The sequence below is a fragment of the Drosophila takahashii genome, chromosome 2L (assembly GCF_030179915.1).
Source record: "Drosophila takahashii strain IR98-3 E-12201 chromosome 2L, DtakHiC1v2, whole genome shotgun sequence".
Lineage (NCBI taxonomy): Eukaryota > Metazoa > Arthropoda > Insecta > Diptera > Drosophilidae > Drosophila > Drosophila takahashii.
The window spans coordinates 25497748-25522545 of record NC_091678.1 but is presented as its reverse complement, the minus strand read 5'-3'; the positions used below and the strand labels follow the sequence as shown (position 1 = coordinate 25522545).

The window sequence follows — 24798 nt, the reverse complement described above, 5'->3', positions numbered from 1 at the left end:
TGATATACCCGTCCGATTTTGATAAAATTTAATTCGAAATTCAGAATCAGATAAAAAATGGTATTTCCAAAAGTAGGAGATTATATGTTTAAAAACACCCAAGATCGGAAACGTCTCCTTCACTGCGTTGCAAACTTCTGACTGAAATCATAATACCCTCAGCAATGGTATAAAAATATAACAGAAGTAGAAATGTAGAAACGGAGGTTCTGGATTTCAAAATAAATACCAGGGCGGGAAGTCGCGAAAGCTTGTCTCCACCAAGATCCTAAATATGGCCAAGTGGGATAGTTTTCCGGGTGACTGGCAGATCGGCGAGAAGCAGCACCCAGCCAAGAACCGTTATCAGTGGCGGCAATAACAAGCGCGGCTTCAATCGACTTCCAGTATAAAGAAGATTATTGCAGTTGCATTACCGGGTCCGTCCATTTGTTTCCATTTGTCCACGTGTGTGTGCGGGTGATTATGCACTAGATCGATTTCATACAAAGTGTGAGGTAAACACAGGCCCCAGAAATTCATTTCCGACCGCAGCGATGACGGGAACAGCCGCCGTGCTCCTCACAATCACGATTCCCACGAAGGCGGAGGAGGAGCGCCTGAAGAAGGTCTACGTCCAGGTGGTCAACGGAGAGGTAGCCACAGCCACACCCACCGCAACCGTCAGCCGAGCCTCGACGATCGACAGCCTTTCCACCATTCGGATCGGGGAATCCCCGGATATGAAAAGCCACAAGCCCCAGAATCCCCTGCCAAAGATCCAAATCCAGACGTCCCATGATCAGCTTCTCGACATGCCACTGGACACTGTCCAGGAGCAGGTGCTGCGCCAGATCCTGCAGAAATTCCACATACCCAATGCCGTTTGGCTGCCCAGTCTGGAGGGGAATGCCTATCACATCAGCTTCTCCATGGACTTCGACGAGCGCTACGAGAATCTCTACGAGGCTCTGCAGGAATGGGGCATCGGCGATCGGGAGGGATCCGCTGTGTCCGTGGTCGGCTGCCTGGCCCACAGATCCTATGTGCAGCGCGAGGCTTCCGAGGAGCAGGAGGACCGGCCCTCCAGCACCGAGTAAAATACCTAAAAAGTGGAGTTTCGATCCATTAAAATCTAACGATATTACTATTTCAAGGTACATCAATGCCCAGAAGCAGGGCATTTGGAATCGGTTCATGAACTCTGTGCGATCCCGATTAAATGTGGCCCAGATCCTGAGAGATGTTCGCCAGGATGCAGCCATTACCTTCGATTTTTGCATTCTACTCGTATCTGCAGCGTAAGAACTAGCTTCAAAAGAATATTAATAGGACAAGGTTTTCGAAAAGTACTCGCTTTGGTAAAGCCTATTAAACGTATTTCTATCATATAAAACAAGAAAGGAAGCTAGCTTCGGCCAGCCGAAGTTTATATAACCTTGCAGATCATTCCTATTAACTTACAAATCTCAAAATTTTTTAACTTCGTATTATTTTGACATTATTTTTTCTATCCTTTCCAATGGCATCTATATAATATAGTCGTCCGATTTTTGTTAAATTTAATTTATTTGTTTCCAATTAATTTCTCGATCGATTCTATGGGAGCTATATGATAAATTCGTCCGATTTTGATAAAATTTAAATTTGAATTCGGAAATATTTAAAAAGAGAAAGATTTAGAGAAGAAGAGAATACAATAAAAACCAAGGAAGCTAAAATTGATTTCCTATTACTTTCTTATTAATTTTTTGATCGTTCCTATGGCAGCTATGTGATATAGTAGTACGATTTGTTAAATATTTAATTCGAAATTCAGAAATATTTTAAAAATAATATTCCCAAGAGTAGAAGGTACTATTTTAAAAAACACCAAAGCTGGCATTTTTAACGTTTTTTTTCGATCCTTCCTTTGGGAGCTATAAGATCCGATCCGGTCGGTTCCGACTTATAAACTACCTGCAATAGAAAGAAGACTTTTGGGAAAGTTTCATCCCGATAGCTTCAAAAATGATGCTGATCAAGAATATATATACTTTATGGGGTCGGAAACATCTCCTTCACTGCGTTGCAAACTACTGAATGAAATCATAATACCCTCTGCAAGGGTATAAAAACTAACATTTTAAAAAATTAATTTAAAACGTCTAAAATGTTGGATATAATCTAATCCATATATAGATTAGTTTACTGGCTTCTTGAAAACTTGTACCATACATTTGAAGAACTTTTCGAAATCCTATACTCTACTACTTAGGCGCACCTGTAATTTAAACTACCCATTTCAGAGTTCTGGCGAGCTTTGGCCTGGTGGAGAACAGCACGATTTTTCTGGCCTCCAGCATGCTCATTTCCCCACTGATGGGACCGATAATCGCTGCTATTTTTGGAACTGTGATTCAGGACCGATCGCTTCGCCGGCTGGGCATGCTGAACGAACTGATCGGCATTCTGACCGCCACCCTGGTGGGCTTCCTCTTCGGACTGGTCGTCTGCACCACTGACCACAAGTACGGGATCGGTGAGGGACTCACGGAGGAGATGCTCTCCCGCTGCGATCTGCACTCCCTGGTCGTTGGGGTCTTCACGGCCATTCCTTCGGGAGCGGCGGCTGCCATAGGAATCCTGGGTGGCAATATCGGTTCGCTGGTGGGCGTGGCCATATCCGCCTCTCTGCTGCCGCCGGCAGTTAACTCTGGGCTCCTCTGGGCCGTGGCCTGCATCTACAAGTTCTTCGAGCACGACGACTCTCTTTACGTGGACGTGATCAAGTCTCGCCGCTACTCGGACAACCAGGCCAAGGAGCTGGCCGTGCTGGGGGGCATCAGCATGTGCCTGACGCTGTCCAACGTCCTGTGCGTCTACCTGATGGGCATCCTGGTGCTGAAGGTCAAGGAGATTGCCCCGGTGATTGGGCGGAAGAACAGGCAGTTCTGGAAGCACGACATAAAGCTGGCGCGGCACGGAAAGGTGGAGACGGAGTCCGAGATTTTGGACGAGCTAATGGCCAACTTGGCCACGGAGGACCAGCAGGCGCTGGGCTCCCTCAATCGTCAGTTTCTGCGCCACCTGGATGAGACGAACTACCAGCACACTTGGTCGCCGCTCAGCAACCGACACAGTTTCTCAATGCAGCCGCCCGGTGCCGGTTTCTCCACCATCCACCGCCTGGAGCAGCTGTATGCGACGAGAATGGGGAGTGGTGCACCTCCAGTGGAGAGACGACAGCGGCACAGTGTGGTCAGCAGGCCATCGCAGAGGAGCCACGAAGTCTCCATCCAGTTGAGTCCGCCACAACCGGTAAGGAGTGACCGTTCTGTCCTTCCTGGTTGCTAAATTCTTACTTTGCAGCGTCCTCGATTTGCCAGCATGCCCTCGCAAATGGGAAAGGACGAGCCGGCGAGGGAAACGATTGTCCAAGTGGCCAGCTCCAAGCGATTTACAGTCACGCCGGCTCGCGTGGACGAGCAGCTGCCCTAGAATAAGATCCTTTCGTGCTTCCGCTTTCACAGATTTCGTATAAATTTAAATACTATATGTTATACTCTAGCAGAGGGTATAGCCATTCCAATTCCTTACAAATCTGTAATAGTGAACACCCAAAGTGGACTTCATAACTTAATTAGGTGTAAATGTGTAATGTTGTGCAACAATTTCCAATAATAACTACAAGTCTATTCCACTGGGTCCCTGGCGATCCGCTTTGACCTGGGCGCGACCTCGTTTCAGCTGGAGTCGTTCGCGTGCCGCTCGCTCCTGGCGCCGCCGCAGCTTCTCCAGTGTCTCCTCGCTGGGCGGGGCCGCTTCCACGACCTCCTGGGATCGGATGATGGAGCGCAGCTTTTCCAGGGCATCGGCCAGGTTCATTTGCTGGGAGCGCGTGAGGTCGCTCTTGATGTAGAAGTAGCCCTCTTTGGTGATCCGGTTGGCCAGCACCTTGAGCAGCTTCTGGCGCGTCTGCTCGGGTATCCAGTCCGCCTGCGCCACCTTGAAGCGCACGTCCACCTTGGTGTTCACCGTGTTCACGTGCTGCCCTCCGGGACCCTTGCTCCGGCTGTAGGTGATCTCCAGTCTGTCCATGGGAATGAAGCCGCTGAACTTGTTGCCGCTGCCAGGTGGCTGGAGAAAGGATATATCAAGAGAGGCAATCCCAGGAGCCACTGCATCCACTTACCGGCGGGGGCGGCGTGTAGATCTGCAACCGCGAACTGGGGTACAGCTTGTCCAGGGATAAATCACTCTTGTAGGAGAGTTGGCGGCCCAGGAGGGTGTTGGTGCCGCCGGAGGAGCTGCTCTGGCGCAGAACGCTAATGAAGGCACGCGTGATTTTATTCATTTTATCCCGATTTTAGCCAAATCAAATGTTACGAGGGCGACGGATGTTTCCACCATGAAACAGCTGTTCGTGGTGAGTTGAAAACAGTGTGACCTCACGACGTTATTCAAATATGTCGCATATTTTAGCTTTAACTGCGGTAAAATAAAATTATCAAGTCAAAATTTATGTGTTAATTTTTATACCCTTGTAGAGGGTATTATAATTTGAGTCAGATGTTTGCAACGCAGTGAAGAAGACGTTTCCGGCCCCATAAAGTATATATATTCTTGATCAGGGTCACTAGCCGAGTCGATCTAGCCATGTCCGTCTGTCCGTCTGTCCGTCTGTATGAGCGCTGAGATCTCAGAAACTACAAAAGCTAGAAGGTTGAGATTTCCCACACATATTCTTTGGCTTCCTACGCAGCGCAAGTTTATTTTAGCCGAGCGCCACGCCTTCTCTAACGCCCACAATCGCCCACTAACGATTTTAAAATGGGTCCTGCGCCCACATCTTTAAAGATTTCCGAGAAGTATAAATGCAATTTTGTTGTGTATATTTATACCTATCGAAATGTAGAAGACGTTTTTCAAATCGGACCATTCATTAAAAAGTTATACGCAATCAAAAATTATATATCTATCTCCCTCGCACTCCCTTTAGCTGAGCTACGATTATTAGTCGGGACACCAACCCAACACAGCGTTCGCACTCCCTTTAGCTGAGTGACGGGTATTAGATAGTCGGGACAACAACCCGACTATAGCGTTCTCTCTTGTTTTGTTTTAAAACTTGTCCATTTTTTTACACGTCACTAAAAAAAAACTATTTTGAAAAAATCCAAAACAGTTTACAAAAACCTGATGAATGGCTTAACAATGAGGGAAATACATCCTTGAAGAAAATATTTTTATTTTACTTTTAAAAGCATTTTATATATTTTTTTTTTCCGCTCGGCTCTTTCGCTTGGCTAGGTCACCCAATTATAGAGATCCTAAAAGAAAAGATTGGTTTTGTATGGTTCGTAATTACGACATATCCCAACAGACTGGTATAAATAAATAAATTTGGCGTTTGTGTATATTTTACTTACGTGTGCTAATGAACCTGGACGTTGAGCATTTGCCGATGCCAAAATTCCCACAACGAAAAGCGCGAAGAAAATTTTCATTTTGTTAGATTGTTTCCTGCGAGAGTAGATCAAACAGTGGTTAACAAACAGCTGGATCAGCCTTTTATTGAGTTTTTCATATGGGAAGAAATCTCTCTGTAATACCCCGTAAAAATGCAATTTACACAGTGATTCGTAGCGCAACAAAATGAAGCGATTTACTTAGATTTCCCTAACCTTTACTGTTACCCTTATTTTAGATTCGTAAGGTCAAATTGTCTGTCTGTATGAAAGTCTAGAAATTATAAGAGCTAGATGGTTCATAGTTAACATGCAGATTATGGAGATGCAGCTGCAGATTGTTCAAGACGCCTAAAACCATGAAATTATAGGGGGATTCCCTAAACTGTTGAATTGCTGAATTGTTGAAAATTCAACAAAAAATTTCAGCAATTAAGGGAACGACCCAAAATGGTTCCTGTTGAATTTTCAAACAGCTGTTATTTGTTGAAAAATTTCACGAAACTTAAAGCACGTAAAATATGATTTATTATTGCTAGTTACTGTCTAAAAGTGTTACCGAGGTAAAAAGAACCACAAACATGCATTCTAAGTTGATTTTAAAATAAATAATGCGTACTGGTGATACTAAAATGTTACAGAGTTGCCACGACTTTTAAAAAAAGGTGACAACTCTGGCTTTTCAGCAATTCAACAAAATTTTCATCAGCCCCGAGGCTGTTGAATTGCTGAAATTTCTGAAAGTTGACTTTGTATGGAACAGCTGATTAACAGCTGACCAAAATTCAACAATTCAGCAATTCAACAGTTTAGGGAATCCCCCTTATAGCATTTCTTATTGATTTTAACGTGCACGTGTACGTATTTTTCTCAGGGAATGAAGTCAGAACCGATAACCGAAATAAACCGATTCCTAATAGAGAACCGGAACCGGTAAGGGGCTGTCCATATATTACGTAATCATCTAGGGGTGGGGGTGGGTCACCAAATGATTACTCTAGTGCAAATTTTTTTTTTTTTTTGTATGAAGAATTGATTACATGGGGGGGGGGTATCAAAAATCGCCGAAATTGTGATTACGTAATATATGGACAGCCCCTAACGAGACCAAAATAAAAATGTAATTTTGAACCGATTTCCGTATTGCTGGTACCGGTACGGTTTTGGTACTTATTTACTTAATTGTCCTGAAAATGAAAATCCTGAATAAACAAGAAAGGAAGTTAACTTCGGCCAGCCGAAGTTTATATGTATACCCTTGCAGGTATGCCTACTTAAAATGTTGTTTTTACATTGTCAAAAATAAAAACGCCTACTTTCTACAAAGTTTTTTATTATTATTTTTTTGATTTATTCTATAAGAGCCATAAGATATAGTGGTCCGATACGGCTCGTTCCGACATATGTTCCCCCTGCAATAGAAAGAAGACTTTTGGGAAAGTTTCATCGCGATAGCTTTAAAACTGAGGGACTAGTTCGCATAGAAACGGACAGACGGACATGGCTAGATGGACTCGGCTATTGATGCTGATCAAGAATATATATATATGTCTATATATTTATGTGGTCGGAAACGTCTCCTTCACTGCGTTGCAAACATCTGACTGAAATTATAATACCCAAGTACCCATATGTACATATGTATCAGCTTCCGCTAATCGACTTCTTCCCAAGTGGAAAATCTGGCATTTTTGGCGCAAATAAAAAAGTTAAAAATTTAATTTAAATGAACATGAATCTTTCCAAATCGTATTTTTTTGTGCATACCGTGTTCCGATAGGACGTCTTTATCCTATAGCTTCCATAGGAACAAAAGAATGAAAAATTAAACAAAAATAAAATATCGAATTTATTTACTTAAATGATTAAGAAAATATTTTTATACATTATGAATAAATATTATCCTATTTTAAAATTCAGTTGCATTAACTTATTGTATAATTTATTTTTTTCCTTACGCGACCACTTTGAAGATGCAGTGTGAAAAGTATATATGCTAGGCCCATGGACAGACCGGTTGAAGTCATCGCTTAGCCCGTATCAAAGTTCCATTCCTTTGGTAGGGTGGTAACATAGCTGTTGTAGATGGCGTGTTAGTATGCAACAAAAGCGTGCTTACCACACTAAAGTTACATACATTACACTTACGTATAATTGACACTTACGTTTTCTTGGTGATGTGACAAAAACATCGATTGTCGCAAAAAAACATCGATGTTTCTGGAAAACTTTAAAACATCGATGCATCGATGTTTCCATCGATGTTTCTCCACCTCTAACTGAAACACTCTTTGAATCCGGTCGAACGCGGTTGTGCGACGGCCGATTGTTGTTATTATTACGCCGAAACTGAATCCAGGTGGGCAAGCTTATTGGTCGGCTGCATTCCGGACTAGTTTGCACCGATCGGAGATCTTTGATCGCAGCACATCATAAAATTAATGTTTATTCCGGGAGACGTCGCGAAACTTGCGGTTATTAGATAGGGTGAGAGTGGTTCCTGATCGAGTTCTCGTTATTTTTGTTGCTTCCTATCTTTCCCCATTCTTGCTCCATTCCAATTGGAAGCGTTCGATCGGTCCAGAAATATTCTTTATTGATCTCCGGGGCTCTTCGATTTCGACGTCGTGTGTGTGTTGTCACAGCGAGAATTGTTCGTCGCAATCAGCAAAGCGGCCGAAATTGGCTCATAAAACATAAAAATCGCTGGCAGCAACAACACGATATATATACGAATATATATTTAAAATTCGAGGCGAGACGCGAAAGGCGAGGCAACAAAAAAGTCAAATATAAAAAGCAAAACAAAACCGAGTGAACGCTGCTTCTTTTTCGGTGTGTGCTTTGCGCGGTATTCCCTCCGTTCTTACCTGAGTCCTAACTCTCACCTTTGCCCTTGCAGCCGGCAATTAGCACCCCGATCCTCGCTCCACCGAACTCTCGCTCTCTCCGCTCGTGAGCAAACTAAAAAGGACGAAAGGACACCATGGCGTTGCAACGGGAAGCAGGAGTGCAGGACTTTGTCCTCCTGGATCATGTGTCCATGGAAAAGTTCATGGATAACCTGCGCAAGAGGTAAGAAATTCTTACAGGAAAATTGCCCATCAAATATCTTGCAATATTATTTCAATTCATTAAGTGATCTTCCAACATTGTTTTTAATTTTCTTAAACAAAATTTAATATTAAAAATAAGAAAATATTGAAATATTATTATTAAAATAAATTAGGCAATCAAATTCAAATACAGAAACCTAAAAGCCTGACTTTGGAAATTCTTATTAACTGCTTATTAAATATCAGTTAACAGTTAGCTACTATACATACATACATATATTTTATGTATGCATACATTGTTATTAATTTTCTTAAATAATATTTAATATTAAAAATAAGAAAATATTGAAATATTATTATTACAATTTTAACTAAATGAAATAATCAAATTCAAATACAAAAACCTAAAAGCCTGACCTTGGAAATTCTTATTAAAAACTTTTCTTATATTCTGTTAGTCAGCTGCTAATAACTCTTTTAAGGCGCCAAGGTACTTCCGCTATTTTGAGCTAAGTAATAAAGGCAAACACTTCCTACAATAACATTCTCATAAAAAGTGTAAGCCAAGTAAGAGCTGCTATAAAGTCATGTGAAATATTTCCAACTGGCGAATGGCCATCGTGCTTATTGATTCCTCCGGTGGCCTTGTCCTCTGTTTACTTGCCCCAATACTCCTTCCCTTTTGGAAACCACTTTTCCACAAGTTGTTGGTCTAGTTCAAGGCTTCTGTTCTGATCGATCGCCAGGCAGAAAAACTGGTTGCGGTTGTTCTTGGCTTTTCCGACTTGATTAAACTGGATTTGTTTATCGGCGCTTCAATTAAAGCCGGGCTCTCCGTCTCTGACTTTATCTCCCCCATTTAACCCCCATTCCATACGCTTTTTTCGGTTCCACTCCAGAGCGCACTCAATGGACCCATTTGCATGCTCATTTAGAGTGTTAAACTCTTCTGTTTGTGCCATGACTTTCGGTTTTAAATGCATTCATTAGCGGCCTTTTAATTCAATTTGAGAGTGGATGGGAAAAGGGGGAGGTATTATCAAGAAACATGATAAATATTCAAACAAAAACCATAACCTATTGAATAAGTCTAGAAAACCAGATGCTCTGTAGATCAAGTTGAATATTTATGAAAGTGAAATTCTTGTCCCATTGTCGCACTCCAAATCAACTGCCACCCTCCCAGTAGAGTGTCAATATTTGTGTGGCCGGCACTGTGGTTCCAGGTGGTTACGTTCGGGGGCTACATGACCATTATGTAAAGTTCCTTAACCCCCCGACAACCACGCAGCACAGCCCACATGGACCATATATCATTTCATTTCACTGCGAGTGTCAACAACTTGTTGCAACCGCTTCCTTTGGAGCAGGAGTATCTCCCCATCTGTTTCTCCGGGTCGCTGGTTCGCATGGCTGGCTAACTTCATGTAAAAGCGATCACTATCGGGAAAAGTTCTCGCCGCCGCATTGTCGAGTCCACGTATTTGTTCAACTGATTAGCAGAGGTTTACAAAACTCTGGAAAAATGATGTTTCGCTTGGACTTTATGATAATGAGTTCGGTGGCACTGTTTGGCTCTAAATCACCGCAGGTGGGTTTCTCTTTCCCCGAATATTTTGCAATGACTAAAAATAAATGTTGCCACGGTTCCAGCACTGATTCATCTAATCTGTAAATATATTTAATTGTCCAGCTCAGTCGGACGATATATCACATTTACGATTGGTTGGCTTTGATAGGCCAAAAACAAACTGTTCGCCTTGAATGAGCTGTCGGTTGAAATCGAAAAAGAAAACTAATTGATGAAGGAAAATCGGATGTCTACGCACAGATGGTAAAACTGAAAAGTCGATTGCATAAGCGATGAAGACCATAATTAAAATTACCGTCAAAGATGCGTTAACCCACTTTGGTGGCTCACAAACAGCTTATCAAAGCATCACAAGCAAATTGAGCTGTGTAAATTGGATTAATTACATAATCACTGTAATACCTGCAACATCAAACACGATTTTCATGAGTTACAACTTGGCACAATCATAACATTACTCAAATCAATTTGCTGCGCATTAATAAATATTTATCAGGAAAGCCGGAAAACTCGGAGCCAACCAAGTTGAGAAAAACCTCCAACGAATTGGGGGTCAAAAACGCGCTGAAAACTCGAGAAAAGCGAACACGTAATTGGAAAATGCGCTAAAACGTGAAAGAAATAAAAGAAATCCAGTGAAACAAACTCACTTTCATTTGGCATCGTGCGGTTTAATCAATCAAATGGGAAATGGCTGCATTTTGCACCCAACTCGGACACAAGACTTTTTGCAACTTGTTTGGCATCGGCAGATGACATCACAACTTATTTGGCACCCCAGAAATACTATATTTTATTCGGATAATTCAATATAAATATAAGTAATCCCATCGCATTCGCTCTGACTCACCCTGTGTATCTTGCAGATACTCGAGTCAACAATAAGAAAACCGAAAAACAAAACAAAAAAAAAATTCCGTGGCGTAGCCAAAATACGAACCGGTTGATGGCGTCAGTTTGGCCGAGACTCACCCACGAAATAGAAGAAGCAGAAAGTGTGTGTTTGGAAGAAAACTTGTTTCACTTGCCCCGAAGCGATCGAAATGCTTCCTCGATCCCCAAAACAAACCAGATCTTTGTTTGCCGCAATCCAAGTTCGCGGCACTTCTGCCAAGGAGTCGTTTTACGACTGTCATTAAGTCGAGTGTCCTCACGGGAGGGCCGAGAGCCCCATAAAATCCCTGATTGATTGCCCTTTTTACCCTTTGGTTCCCACTCCCCTGCATCACATGCATCACTTTCAAGTGCCCCATTTCGTGTCTATTTAGCAGATAAGTTCTGTTTTCATTTTCGACAATTGTTTACGCATTTATTTGGCCTATATATGCACTTCGGGTGGATCCAGTGTTTACAGCAGCACTTGTGTTTTCCATGAACTGCCGTTGAACTTTTCTCTCCGGGGGAAACATTTATTGGGGCCATGAATTTTAAATAATATTTTCGGGCTTATTAAGTGATTTGTTTGACATCGAGGAAATGGCATTGTGTGTATTTTTAAAAACAGAATAAATGCAGGTATATATTCATAGAAAATATATTATTTTCACAAAGCCAGTCCAATAACCTTCAGTTACTTGGGACTGTAAATTCCATCTGTATCAGTGTTTAAGGCTTATCAAAACACACCCACTCAGCCCAAGTTCTTGAGAGTTCAAAGTGGGTCTTCCCATTAGCCACTTTATAAATTGAGTGAGCAAATATCAGCAGTTCCAGCCAGCAAGCGGATGATTCATAGACATGACGATATCCACTTTCAATGCTAACGACAAACTGCATTTCATTTTCATTTAAATGCTTCTCACTTTTCATATACTTCTAGTGATTTTATTTTATTGGCTTTTTGGCTCGGCCAAGGCTTAGATTTTAGTATTCCGCTGGCGCCAATAAACACTGCACTTAACGAAATACTTTCAGCTGGAGTGTATTGAGTGTGCTTTTATGGGCAAACCGAAATCCCAAAGGCACAATCGCAATCTCAGCGAAATAAAACTACAAGTGATGGGTCCTAAGAGGGCTTCAGCTTAATCAATGATTTAAAATGTAAAATGTTCGTATACCTTCACTTGAAGAATTCCCCAAAAGCACGGACTTATCGTCCAGCCAATATTGATACCGCTTATTTATCAACAACGAAACAAAACCCCCACTTTTTTATAGTTTTCCAGTTGCTGAAAACGACTTTGGCATACCTTCTTATATACTTACTTATGTACTGGGTTCTTGGCCCGATAAGATTGCACACTTCCACCGAAGTGCCAGAGGTTGTCGCACATATGGGTCCCTATAGTATATTGTTCGATAGCCATGGCTAATACTTAGTGCCAAGGTGATAAGCGATCTTTTGGTTACGCAATTGTCGCGGCGAGACCTTCCATTGGATTAAGTTGCCATTTACACCAGTACATATTTTTATACTTGCCAATTGTTTATCGAGTATTTATTTATACATTTCCAGCTGATAGCCGTGTGATATTCCCCCGTCCTTCGCTATGTGGAAAAATATTAAAGCAGCCGGGAAACGTAAACAATTCCTAGCTTTTTTAGTGGGTCTTTCCCCTAAAGCCATTAAAGACTATTAAAGAATGCTCCTTGTATTTCCGATTGCAATCAGAGATTGTCTGTTTATTTGTAGAGGAGCCGTTGCATTGTCTTGGATCTCAGATCTTGTATCTCCTAGTTCAAAGGGAGTCTTTCATCTACGCCGGGGAAAACTAAACACTCACCCTCCTTTTCACCTTGCGAGGGCATTCAGGCGATAAGGGGCTATCAAGCAGCCAATTCCCCAAGATAAGCACTTCTGATAGCGGAACGGAAATCAAATCATTTACCCAGCATAACCGCTGCCATTTGATGGCCGGTTTTCTGCCGGTGCTTTCCTCCCGGCCATGCCATAAACTAAGTTAATGTGCAAATTCTGGGAAGAAGAGCATTAAACATGGAACCTCCAAAGTGGAAAGAACGACCGGAGAATCCGTCTAGACGACGCCGTAGTATTCCCGCTATGTTTGTTTATCCAGGGCCAGGCAATGTTTGTCATTCACATTGCAATAACTTCTGCTCGGAGGAGCGGCAGTCCAGGGAAAATTCACTGGCATCTGCATTTCGTTTACACAAATCTTTAGCGGCCTGCCTTCCAGACTTCTCAGAGTTCTGCTCCTGTTAATTGATTGGCCTGGTGTAAATTGAAGTTAATTCCAAGGCGCGGCCCAGATGCAATTGTGCATTGCGCAAATTGAGGGGAAAATAACAGACGAGGCGCAGGAAAATGGAAATGGAAATGAAAAGTATCGTTGAAAAGTCTCTCGGGAAAATTCTGCAGATGGTCAGTAGACAGGAGCGAGGCGGCGCAGGAAAATGATTTTAATAATGAGATGAAACAGCTTTTCTGGCCCGTTCTGATGTGGTTCCCATGAATGCCATTATTGGCAGCCTTTCAAAAAATTTGCGAGGGGACTTGACCTATCAGCGCATTCTCATTTTGTGGATAGTCTTTTCCATTATTCTTTGATTTTGTCTTTAAGTTTAGAAGCTAAGGGGAATAATCATTAAATTTGAGATTCTTTTTATAACAAATGTCTTTTCTTTCTTTTAATGCTTATTATCTTATGTTTTTTAAAATTGTTTTTTTCTATTATATATTAACAGATAGATGCAATCCCATTCTCTAAAGTTCGATTGAACGATCTTTAGTTCCAAAATATAATAACAGATAGATACAATCCCAAATACACACAGCACTCCATTTGTAGCCAATAAATCGCCTAAATTCAATTAGATAACAAAGCAAACAAACCCCTATTAAGGCAAATAAAAACATTGACCCACTAAAAGCCGAGTTTGTTGACCAATTCATGACGTCAGCTTAGACCAAACATTTTTCGAACGCCGTCTGCTTTGCCCATGAAAAATGCACTGTTAGCCTATTGATTTTCCGTCTGGGGTGGAGTACGAATTTCAGAATCAAATGATTCATCGGGGGGCGCGAGAAGGCGTTGCAAATTAATAATGGCTATATGCAAATAGCACTTAGAATAGCCGACGCTGAGTCAACTTGTTAGCACTCTAAGCCAGCAATTTGTTTACTGATACATGCTTAAATTAAATAATATTGGATGCCAATGCCATGTGCTCAGTTTCAGGAAGATGAGTCAGTTACAATAGTCCCAGTATCGGTGTAACACAAAATGTTCAAAAACACAATAATTCATAAAAACAAACTGTTGCTGTGTGTTGGAATTTCGTTTAGACGACTGACGATATATTTGTTTTCATTTCTTTTTTTTTAGCTTTTATCTTAATTACGTCACTTGGCTCTGAATAAAGAAAGACACTCGCAGTCAGCGACAATCGTTATAATGAATATAACCAAGTCGAGTTTATGAAGTGCGCGAAAGAATGAACATGAAAATGTGCGAAGCCAGCAAGAATATTTTAATTTATGCATGTTTCTTGGATGGGGAATCCAAAAGAGGGAAAGAAATCATGTGTTGGCACTTGAGTAAATAAATAATATGAAAAATATTTGGTATATTTTGGAGGGCAAGTACAGCGAGAGATAACTATATACATATGACAAATGGGGTGCAGTGAGAAGTTCAGGAATGATAAGGGAGTATGGGATTTTTTTTGACTGTTTGTGAGTCAGAACGTTGTAGGAAAACGCAATTATTGTATTATTATTCCCAAAAAATATATAGTTCTTAATGAAATATTTAAAATATCTTGTGGTTCCGTTTTGAATTAAATAATTAATTTATACACATGTCTTAATGTATGCATTTTAACGGATTCACTTTAATAAAATAATTGATAATAATTTTTTCATTTATCATTTCAAGGGTTCCCAATAATTTATTCATTGATTTCTGAGAAGATACGTTTTAAAAACGCTTACAAAATGTTTTATTAGAGATGTAATTTCTTTTCCTATGCCAACCGATCAACGACCCCGATTATTCAAACTGAAAACGACAGATTCCAGTTGAAGCAGTTTTACATTTCCTTGCCGTTGAATCGAGCTTCTGACAATTACATACCTGGCCGACAATTTCTAAAGCCCCATTTGAAGCCCTCCTCCGCAAAAGGCGAGTGGATGGTCATGCGGGCCAAACACAAAATTTGACGTTATGTCAATCATGCGCCCCGTGGGCGATTGCCACCCCCACTCACTCCCGCCCTTCCACATGGTGTCAATATGGTGTATATGGTTCTGGGGGAAATAGAAATCATAGAAATCACGCCGATGGAAACTTTTTCGGATTGGGTTTCTTTTCGCTAAGAGGCTTGCCATTTGCTGCTTGCCCTTTTGCCGCTGAGTGCAACTCATAATGATGGCCCCAAAAAGCAAAAAAAGAATCAGCAAAGTTAAAAAGCGTGCTAAACGCTTTCTTGGACATCGGCTGGAGTTCAGCGGTTCGGCGTTTAGTCATTTGTCGCCTGTCACACTTTTGACCCAGATGTCTGGGCGGCAAAAGTAACAGAAACGGCAGCACACAAGTCCACAAAACGAAACGGAAAGCAGAAAAGCCAGCCCCCGTCTATAAATAAGCACTGAAAAGTTAAGTAAAAACATGTGTTCGGGGGAACTGGGCCCCGAAACCCCAACCAGCAGCCAAAACATAAATACAAACAAATGCGCGTATTAAGTGTATTGTTTTAATCGTTTTCATTCCCTCATTTCGGACTAACAAAAACTGTTGGCTGTTTGGTTTCGGCTTAGTTTGAGTTGGTCTTTGGTTTTAACAATTTCTCCGTTTCTTTGTCTGGTAATTTAGTGCTTCACTCTGGGTTTCTGTTTTTCGTTTTGGGAAAACACTCAGTCCATGGATTTAGTAATACTTGTTGCACAGTCTGGACTGGACTTCGGCTATGTGGCTCATCTGGGGTAATTTGCAGTCCGGTGGTAATGGTGTAACTCTTACTTTCGGGCCAGTCTGGGTAATTTTCTTGGGAATTGTAACGGGTAATTTGCATCCAACTCGATTCACTTTTTCTCCAAATGAGTTCACTAAGACGGCACTGGAATTAAGTCGAATCCGAACACTTCACAAGCTAATGATCAGCATTAGATAAAAGATCTCAATAACTATAAAAAAGAAATTACAAGTTAAAATGATTTAGTAATAGTCTTATAGATTTTCCGAAGTACTTGAAATCGCTATCTTTAATTTTAGATAACATAATGTCTATCATCGATTTTTTCAAAGGTTTCCAAAAAACTACATTACATATTTCCCTTCAGAAAACACTGAAGTATTATAAAACGTTATGTGTATATCTGCCCACCTATTTTTGTTTGTTTGAGAACTTTTATTTTACAATTTAAGATATTCTCCAAAATGATTATTTCAGTTCTCTATACACTTGAATGCATCTCATTGTTTATCTATCCAAAGTGACCCACTTACCGAACCGAATGCATTTTATTAACACAACAAACTTTTATACCCGATCTTTTGGCGCCTTACAAATTGAGTACAAAATAAATGCATCCACATATACACCCCATTGCAGTCAATCAAAAATTTGATCCACATAACATCGGTCAATTATATCGATCGCCCGGCATCGTGGGGAGCAGGTATCTCATATAACCCCGAATCTTCACGTATGTTGGAAAAGCAATTTTCGAATTGAAAGCTACAGGCGCCAAACGACGGGCGGTGGCTCCCCACCTGTCAATCCCACTCATTTCCCCATCCCCGCATTTATTTTAGTTAATTCCAACTCGTCGAAATCTATTTCGTAATCTGCGGGCAATGCGTTTCCGAACACCGTGTGCATCCACTAATGAGCGAACGTCCATTACTCTTCCTCCAGATTCCAAGTTGGGTCCATCTACACATACATCGGCGAGGTGTGCGTCTCGATGAACCCCTACAGACAGATGAACATCTACGGCCCGGAGACCATTCGGAAGTACAAGGGCCGGGAACTGTTCGAGAATGCCCCCCACCTGTTTGCGATCGCCGATGCCGCCTACAGGGTCCTCAAGCAGCGCCAACAGGACACCTGCATCCTGATTTCCGGAGAATCCGGAGCCGGCAAGACGGAGGCCTCCAAGATCATCATGAAGTACATTGCGGCGGTGACGAATGCCCAGGGTCAGAACGAAATCGAAAGGTATGTGATAGGTATTATTGTAAGTTTTAAGAAAAGACAAGAAAAAAGTTAAAAAAAAACTAATAAATCGGAAAATAGTAAAATCTTATAAATCTCTAATAGCAGAACGATTTTGAAGGTTTCCAGAATATTATATTAATAAACATATCATATCATGATTTATTTGCAACAACCTTACTTAATAACGTGAAAGTAACCTCCTTAAAAAATATAAAACTAATATTCTTGTTTTTGACAAATCTTAAAACCAAGAGAACATTTTTGAAAGAAAGGTAACATTTTTAAATAGTTATCGCAGAATATATAATTTTTTTAATAACAGCCAGCTATTGATTTGCCACAACTTTAGTTAATAAGGTAAAAATACCCTCTTTCCAAAATATAAAATAAATATTTTTGTTTCCGCCAAACCTCGTTAGCATTGATAATAATTTTGATTTTCAAAAGAAAGGTAACATTTTTAAATAGTTTTCGCAAAAAATATATAAAGGCACCAGCTTGTTGAAAAATTAAGATCCGTTCTTTTTTAATTGCCAACTGTTTGACGAAATCTAATTGATAGCTTTTAGTACTAGGTAAAGTGAATATGCTCGCTAGTTCAGCTGTTTCCAAGCAGTTTGTGCTGATTACATAGTAAATTAGTTTATCAATTTAGCCACCAAGCTGAGCTCACTTATGCACAAGTTGATGGAACGCTTTCGGCCTTATCACAATACTGTGAACAAGACGCTGGGAAGCGAACCTCAATCTATAAAATGTCGGTGCCGGAGAAAACTACTCACATTCGCCATTGTTTTGCATGCAAATGGGCAATGGAATTCTCATTCAGGGAGCCTGGGTACAGGGCGCCGGGTAATTAGGCATTCCCCAGATCCCAGATGGGTAATAATCGCTCACATGGTCATCGCGTGACCCATGACCCCGGATGACATCAGTGCCGGGCTGCAGCTTAAGTTGCCAAATTAATTGCCCCACTAATTGCCCACCCCGGCGAACCACTTTGTCCAAGGAGTTTTTATCACTTGGGCGTAGTTTAAGGTGCTCCATAAAAACGCTGAGACCTCCGCGACCAAGCCCCGAAAACACAATGGCCAACTAAATTGCCAATTTTTAGTGCCTCGAATGAAATTTAAAACGACATTTACTATAGGTTGGTGGATTAGGGCGAGTGCCATTTCCAAATTACTTTGCCCCCACAGAGGAAAGAGAAATTTATGAGGCATTAAGATGGAATTTACAGTGCTTGATTGCGTTTTTAATTATGTCGATTTGATTTTAATGAGGCTTTTATTATAATCTTGCAAGCGTCAAAAATTCATTATTACTAAAGAGATTAAAGATTATATGCGCATCAATTTGTAAAATATAAAACGTTTTAACTCAAAACTGGCAAATATTCTAGGATTTAATGGTTCAATCTTAATATAAATTATATATGGGACATTTGTATAAAAATACTTAAAGATAAGACCTTTTCGAAATGACTGATATATAACAACTTTTATCACCGCCAACATTTCAGAGTGAAAAACGTCCTGATCCAGAGCAATGCGATCCTGGAGACCTTCGGCAACGCAAAGACGAACCGCAATGATAACTCCAGTCGCTTCGGAAAGTACATGGACATTGAGTTCGACTACAAGGCGGATCCGGTGGGCGGTATCATCACCAACTACCTGCTGGAGAAGTCCCGTGTGGTGCAGCAGCAGCCGGGCGAGCGGAACTTCCACAGTTTCTACCAGGTGAGTGGGTGGACCGACCAGATGAACCGTTCGTGGGTGGCACTAAGTACACGATTATTTACCAAGTGAGTCAGCGTGACGCGTGCCAGGTGACGAAAGGTGTTCGGGAGGTGGTTTATAAGCAGGGGTTTGGGGCCTGCTGTGGGGCGTCAATTACTGGGGGTGTCAGGTTGTTGCCGTGATGATGCTTTTTTCGGCTGGTTAGACAGTTATTGTCGTTGGTTTTTTTGTGGGTGCGGCCCTCCCCCTGACGTGTAAACAAACGCGGGTATTTAAGTTGAGCGTTAAGGCAGTTTTATGAGCGCGGAATATACATAATAAATATACGCCCTATCAATATTACTTTGTTATTTTCAAGTTCGATGACTAAGGTGTTTAGCAACTGATAAAACTTGGGCAATTTATTTTAAAAAGTTCTGTTTCATTCAAGCTACTTTCTTGTGATGATAAGCCTTTTTTTGAAACGGATGTTATTGTAAGCATACAAATATGACACATTTTAAAATTGTTTAGTTTTGATAATGCTCGCAGTGTTCATAAAAGTTCTAAGAAAAAAAGAGCAAAAACTTTTCATTAATTTAATTAAATTCGCTGACAGCTTGGACTCTAGTTTAGATTGCCAACTGCCTCAGCGCTGAGAAGTTGATGATATCATTATAAAATGATAACATGCAAAGACTCATCCAATAAACAAGAAAAATATAACGTCACAATTCAGTTGCTTGCTCATCATTCAAGGCGGAGCACACCTACAATATAAACCCACCCATTGATCTGGGCAATTTAACCTGCTGAGGTGATAATTGATCGCAATTTCCCAAAGTATTCGATCAATGTGAAACACATTTAGCACATTTATCATCTGGAAACACTTAATCAAGACGAATATTTGATCTGGTTTTTGTTAGAGTTCGACATTTTCCTATTCGGGTTTATCGGAAACTAGCGAGTTGTTTATTTTCGAATTGAGTCAAAATAAATATTGGGCCGTATTATGGAATGCTTGCTTTAAGAACGACGATACCAAATGCTTTAGCACCTCGTCTGCATCGGTCATAAATTCCCAGCTTGGCCAAGATATAATTTATGACTACCAAGGGTACTTTTTCGCTGTTTGTAATTCTTTAAAAATAAACAATACTCAGCCTTACTCACACCTGTAAAAGCGCTGATAAGCATGTAGATTTTTATTGATATTTAGTTTATGCCTTTCCCAACGCTGAAGATCTATAAAAGTTGTGAGGACCCAATTTACTCCACTGATAACTTGTGTTATCAATGCATTTATCTTTGATGATACAATCGACAAAAATATATGATGAGTTCATTCATTTTAATAGAGGTGTTATTATAATAATCTAATTGATTATAATAAAAAAATTAAAAATTTGTTATCTTGTTCTAAAGAACTCGCGGTCATATTTTGACGACGATTTAAAGTATTGTTTTATGGAGTAAGTAAGGAGTAAAACCAAGTACAACTCTTGAATATTTTTACTTACTCGTACAGGTCTATTATAGAATAGAAAATATAGAAAATTAGAATTCCAAATACATAATAGGAAACGGAAGTTCCAATATAGTTAACACGTCTGCTAATTGTCTGCTGTGCTAAATTCTTGGGACATGGATACGGACATGTGGCACACACCCGTCTGAATTAATTTAGAATAGTTTTAGAATCGCTTAATTAAAACCCCCAACCCAACCGACTCATCCATTCTAGCTACTCCGCGGTGCCAACGACAACGAACTGCGGCAATATGAGCTGCAGAAGGAGACGGGCAAGTACCACTACCTGAACCAGGGCAGCATGGACATCCTGACGGAGAAGTCCGACTACAAGGGCACCTGCAACGCCTTCAAGACCCTGGGATTCTCCGCGGACGAGGTGCAGACCATTTGGCGGACAATTGCGGCCGTTCTGCACCTGGGAAATGTGGAGTTCCAAAGTGAGTTCTAGAGAGGATTATTCTCCCCCCAAGAATTAATTAATTAATTATTTTGTGTGTTTTAAATTGCAGCTATTGAGGATGAACTGGTAATCAGCAACAAGCAGCACTTGAAGTCCACCGCCAAGCTGCTGAATGTCACCGAGTCCGAGCTTTCCACGGCACTGACCAAGAGGGTCATCGCCGCCGGCGGAAATGTGATGCAGAAGGATCACAACGCCACTCAGGCGGAGTACGGAAAGGATGCGCTGGCCAAGGCCATCTACGACCGCCTCTTCACCTGGATCATCTCCCGCATCAACCGGGCGATCCTCTTCCGGGGCAGCAAGACGCAGGCGAGGTTCAACTCGGTCATCGGAGTGCTGGACATCTACGGCTTCGAGATCTTCGACTCGAACAGCTTTGAGCAGTTCTGCATCAACTACTGCAACGAGAAGCTGCAGCAGTTGTTCATAGGTGAGACAATTGGATGTTGAATAGGTAGGATCTTTTAACCACCTGGATAATCCCTTGCAGAACTGGTGCTGAAGCAAGAGCAGGAGGAGTACCAGCGAGAGGGCATCGAGTGGACAAATATTGACTACTTCAACAACAAGGTGAGTTTCATTAAGCTAATAATATGGACATACTGATTAACCCCTGAATTCCAGATCATTTGCGATCTTGTGGAGCAACCGCACAAGGGCATCATCGCCATCATGGACGAGGCCTGCCTCAGTGTGGGCAAGGTGACGGACGACACGCTGCTGGGGGCCATGGACAAGAACCTGAGCAAGCACCCCCACTACACGAGTCGCCAGCTGAAGCCCACGGACAAGGAGCTGAAGCATCGCGAGGACTTCCGCATCACCCACTACGCCGGCGACGTTATCTACAACATCAACGGATTCATCGAGAAGAACAAGGACACGCTGTACCAGGACTTTAAGCGCCTGCTGCACAACTCCAAGGACGCCAACCTGAGTGAGATGTGGCCCGAGGGAGCGCAGGACATCAAGAAGACCACCAAGCGGCCTCTGACAGCCGGCACCCTGTTCCAGAGATCCATGGCCGACCTGGTGGTGACTCTGCTGAAGAAGGAGCCCTTCTATGTGCGCTGCATCAAGCCCAACGACATCAAGAGCTCCACGGTGTTCGACGAGGAGCGGGTGGAGCACCAGGTGCGCTACCTCGGCCTCCTCGAGAACCTGCGGGTCCGTCGAGCCGGATTCGTGCATCGCCAGCGCTACGACAAGTTCCTGCTGCGCTACAAGATGATCTCGCAGTACACGTGGCCCAATTTCCGGGCCGGAAGCGATCGCGACGGCGTCCGGGTGCTGATCGAGGAGAAGGGCTTTGCGCAGGACGTGAAGTACGGCCACACCAAGATCTTCATCCGCTCGCCGCGCACCCTGTTCGCCCTGGAGCAGCAGCGGAACGAGATGATCCCGCACATCGTGACCCTGCTGCAGAAGCAGGTGCGCGGATGGATTGTGCGCAGGAACTTCAAGAAGATGAAGGCGGCCATTGCGATCATGCGAGCCTACAAGACCTACAAGCTACGCAGCTACGTCCAGGAGCTGGCCAACCGCTTCCGGAACGCCAAGCAGACGCGCGACTACGGTAAAAGCATCCAGTGGCCGCAGCCGCCGCTCGCAGGACGAAAGGCGGAGGCCAAGCTGCACAGGATCTTCGACAACTGGCGGGCCTGCATGATCCTGCGCAAGTATCCGCGCAGCGAGTGGCCCCAGTTGCGCCTGCAGATCATCGCCGCCACCGCTCTGGCCGGAAGACGACCCTACTGGGGTCAGGCGCGCCGCTGGGTGGGCGACTACCTGGCCAACTCGACGGACAACAGCTTCTACGACGCCTACAACGCCAGCGTGCGGAACATAAGGAACCACCTGGCAGGAGTCGCCGGCGCGGAGTCCTTCCGCCAGGTGCTCTTCTCCGCATTCGCCAAGAAGTTCAACCATCACAACAAGCAGTCCGATCGCGCCTTCATCGTCACCGATTCGACCATCTACAAGCTGGAGGGCATCAAGAAGAAGTTCAAGGACATGAAGCGTAGCATTGGAATTAGGGAGGTGAGTGAAAAGAATCATTTAAACATAGTACGTATAAAACTCCGTTTTACTTGTGTAGAAATAATGGTTTAAAATAGAGGTTTTAAATACTACAAAAATACTAAAAAGTTGGGTTTGAGTCTATGGTGATGGCAACCGAAAAGCCGATTGAGGCTTAAGAATTCGCGTATAGATTTTGTTGATCTACTTTTGGCGACCAATGTAGTTTTATTTGGTAAATGCCATTGGTAAACAATGATTATATATGCCAAATAATTCGCGGTTTTCTATTTTTTTTTGATATTTAATGGACGGCTTAGATAAGACAGTAAGGAACTGACATTTTTGACCAAGAAGTTGGACACTCAATACGCCGAGGAACTCGCGGTTTAAACAAATTAAAGAATGACTACAATACAAGTAATTTACTTTAGTGTCCGTCCTCAGCCATTTAACGCCTAAGAAGTCGCAGATTTCTCATTGAAAGTAGAAAAAGTGGCAATTTTTATATTAAATGTCAATTTTATTTTAGGCAAAGCCTCCCTAGCAATTATTTTTCCTCAAAAATCATCAAGCTATACCAAACAAAATAAGTTAGCCTTTTCTTGTACGTCAATATCTTGCAACGATTTTTGAAAAAAAGGCCGTTCACAATTTTTGTCTGGCAAACTTACAAATTTTACACTTTTGCAACGCAATTGAATACCCTAATTGTTCTTCTAAAGTTGTATCTATAATGACCATATCTAATCCTATTGTATCGCAACACATACAAAGTTTTTAAGAAGGTATCGTCTGGGATAAGTGATCGAAGCCGATCAGTTTATAAACTTAACAAGAAAGCATCATCAAATCACCTCTCTCAATCCCATTGTCTTTCCTTACAGTTGACTTCCATTAGCGTCACTCCTGGCCGGGATCAACTGATCGTCTTCCACTCGCCCAAGAACAAGGATTTGGTCTTTTCCCTGCAGGGAGAGCACACGCCCCTCAAGGAGGATCGCATTGGCGAGCTCGTGGGCATTGTCTGCAAGAAGTACCATGAGTGAGTTGGGAAACCCATAGAGTCTTTAACCCAGTTTTTAATATAAATCTCTTCTTCCAGCCTCACCGGAACCGAGTTGCGTGTGAATGTGAGCAATAATATTGCCTGCCGCCTGGAGGACAAAGCCCGCACAATTTCGGTGGAGGCGGCGTCAAACATAGAGATTCCCAACTTCCATCACAAAGAAGGCAATATCATCTTCGAGGTGCCAGCGGCGTATTGCGTTTAGGGGGGAGCTCCTGTCCTCCCCAACTGTATTGTAAATTATGGAACCTAGTTATAAGACGGGGCGCATCAGCCCTCTTTTCTACTTGTGACCCATTTGTCCAGCTGGGCAAGTCAACTCTGTGTATACCGTGCCTTCCGCTAACATCCGCTTTGTAGTTTTTAAAACGTCCTCTAGTTAGTCCTATATGTTCTATGTGTTTGATCGACGAATTGATTATAATTTTGTACATTTTTCTATTACGTATGCGTTAAGGCGATATTTATTTACCATCCATGTGAGAGGACCACCTCCGCCGGTTGAGCTGGCAGACAACATAACGAAAAGTATTAAATGTACTTTGTGCATTTCTTCAAACATGATTCACAGCACACAACAAACCTTTTGTAATGATCAGCGAAAAGACGTTTGTACTTAACGAAGTTCACGAACATATGTGTGCCATTTGCAAATAATATTATTTAAATAATATACGAAATAAAAGCTGTAAACTTTGTACTTGAAGAGCGGTGATTTAGTAACTATGATCTTTAATATTTTCAAATTTAAGTCAATTTGAATGGATTTTTATATTTTCAATATCTAAAGGA

General features: G+C 42.0%; 3 protein-coding genes and 1 long non-coding RNA gene across 6 annotated transcripts; 2 read left to right on the top strand and 2 right to left on the bottom strand.

The window, feature by feature from the left end:
• Nucleotides 1–238: 238 nt before the first annotated feature.
• LOC108055988 (uncharacterized) lies at nt 239–3656 on the top strand. Its single transcript, XM_017139584.3, has 4 exons — nt 239–1075; nt 1137–1280; nt 2268–3279; nt 3331–3656. Exons 1-4 carry the CDS (start codon nt 537–539, stop codon nt 3457–3459), a joined length of 1824 nt encoding a protein of 607 aa, XP_016995073.2. The 5' UTR covers nt 239–536; the 3' UTR covers nt 3460–3656.
• LOC108055989 (large ribosomal subunit protein mL62) lies at nt 3602–4415 on the bottom strand. Its single transcript, XM_017139585.3, has 2 exons — nt 4154–4415; nt 3602–4098 (listed from the first exon to the last, which is right to left on the bottom strand). Exons 1-2 carry the CDS (start codon nt 4313–4315, stop codon nt 3646–3648), a joined length of 615 nt encoding a protein of 204 aa, XP_016995074.2. The 5' UTR covers nt 4316–4415; the 3' UTR covers nt 3602–3645.
• A 2839-nt stretch (nt 4416–7254) lies between these two features.
• On the bottom strand, nt 7255–7733 carry LOC138914956 (uncharacterized). The gene is made up of 2 exons (XR_011420659.1): nt 7595–7733; nt 7255–7505 (listed from the first exon to the last, which is right to left on the bottom strand). It is a non-coding gene; the product is annotated as an uncharacterized lncRNA (long non-coding RNA).
• Myo31DF (Unconventional myosin ID) lies at nt 7680–24712 on the top strand. Of its 3 annotated transcripts, none has more exons than XM_070219658.1 (10): nt 7680–7788; nt 8332–8504; nt 16896–17198; nt 18721–18940; nt 20667–20892; nt 20965–21348; nt 21409–21488; nt 21543–22958; nt 23825–23982; nt 24043–24712. In XM_070219658.1, the coding sequence occupies exons 2-10, from the start codon at nt 8416–8418 to the stop codon at nt 24209–24211; spliced, it is 3045 nt and encodes a 1014-aa protein (XP_070075759.1). In that variant the 5' UTR covers nt 7680–7788; nt 8332–8415; the 3' UTR covers nt 24212–24712. The 3 variants fall into 3 exon arrangements, with proteins under 3 accessions (XP_070075759.1, XP_070075769.1, XP_016995053.1); XM_070219668.1 differs by having other exon boundaries at nt 7736–7916; XM_017139564.3 differs by having other exon boundaries at nt 7736–8264.
• The last annotated feature ends 86 nt before the right edge of the window (nt 24713–24798 follow it).

Bases quoted from the DNA above. Each gene is read 5' to 3' on its own strand.
- LOC108055989 (XM_017139585.3), bottom strand. From the start codon at position 4,315: ATGAATAAAATCACGCGTGCCTTCATTAGCGTTCTGCGCCAGAGCAGC. The intron at 4,099-4,153 runs GTAAGTGGATGC...TCCTTTCTCCAG, and splicing joins TCTACACGCCGCCCCCGCCG to CCACCTGGCAGCGGCAACAA.
- Myo31DF (XM_070219658.1), top strand. From the start codon at position 8,416: ATGGCGTTGCAACGGGAAGCAGGAGTGCAGGACTTTGTCCTCCTGGAT. The intron at 21,349-21,408 runs GTGAGACAATTG...AATCCCTTGCAG, and splicing joins GCTGCAGCAGTTGTTCATAG to AACTGGTGCTGAAGCAAGAG. The intron at 21,489-21,542 runs GTGAGTTTCATT...CCTGAATTCCAG, and splicing joins TTGACTACTTCAACAACAAG to ATCATTTGCGATCTTGTGGA.
- LOC108055988 (XM_017139584.3), top strand. From the start codon at position 537: ATGACGGGAACAGCCGCCGTGCTCCTCACAATCACGATTCCCACGAAG. The intron at 1,076-1,136 runs GTAAAATACCTA...TACTATTTCAAG, and splicing joins GACCGGCCCTCCAGCACCGA to GTACATCAATGCCCAGAAGC. The intron at 1,281-2,267 runs GTAAGAACTAGC...TACCCATTTCAG, and splicing joins ATTCTACTCGTATCTGCAGC to AGTTCTGGCGAGCTTTGGCC.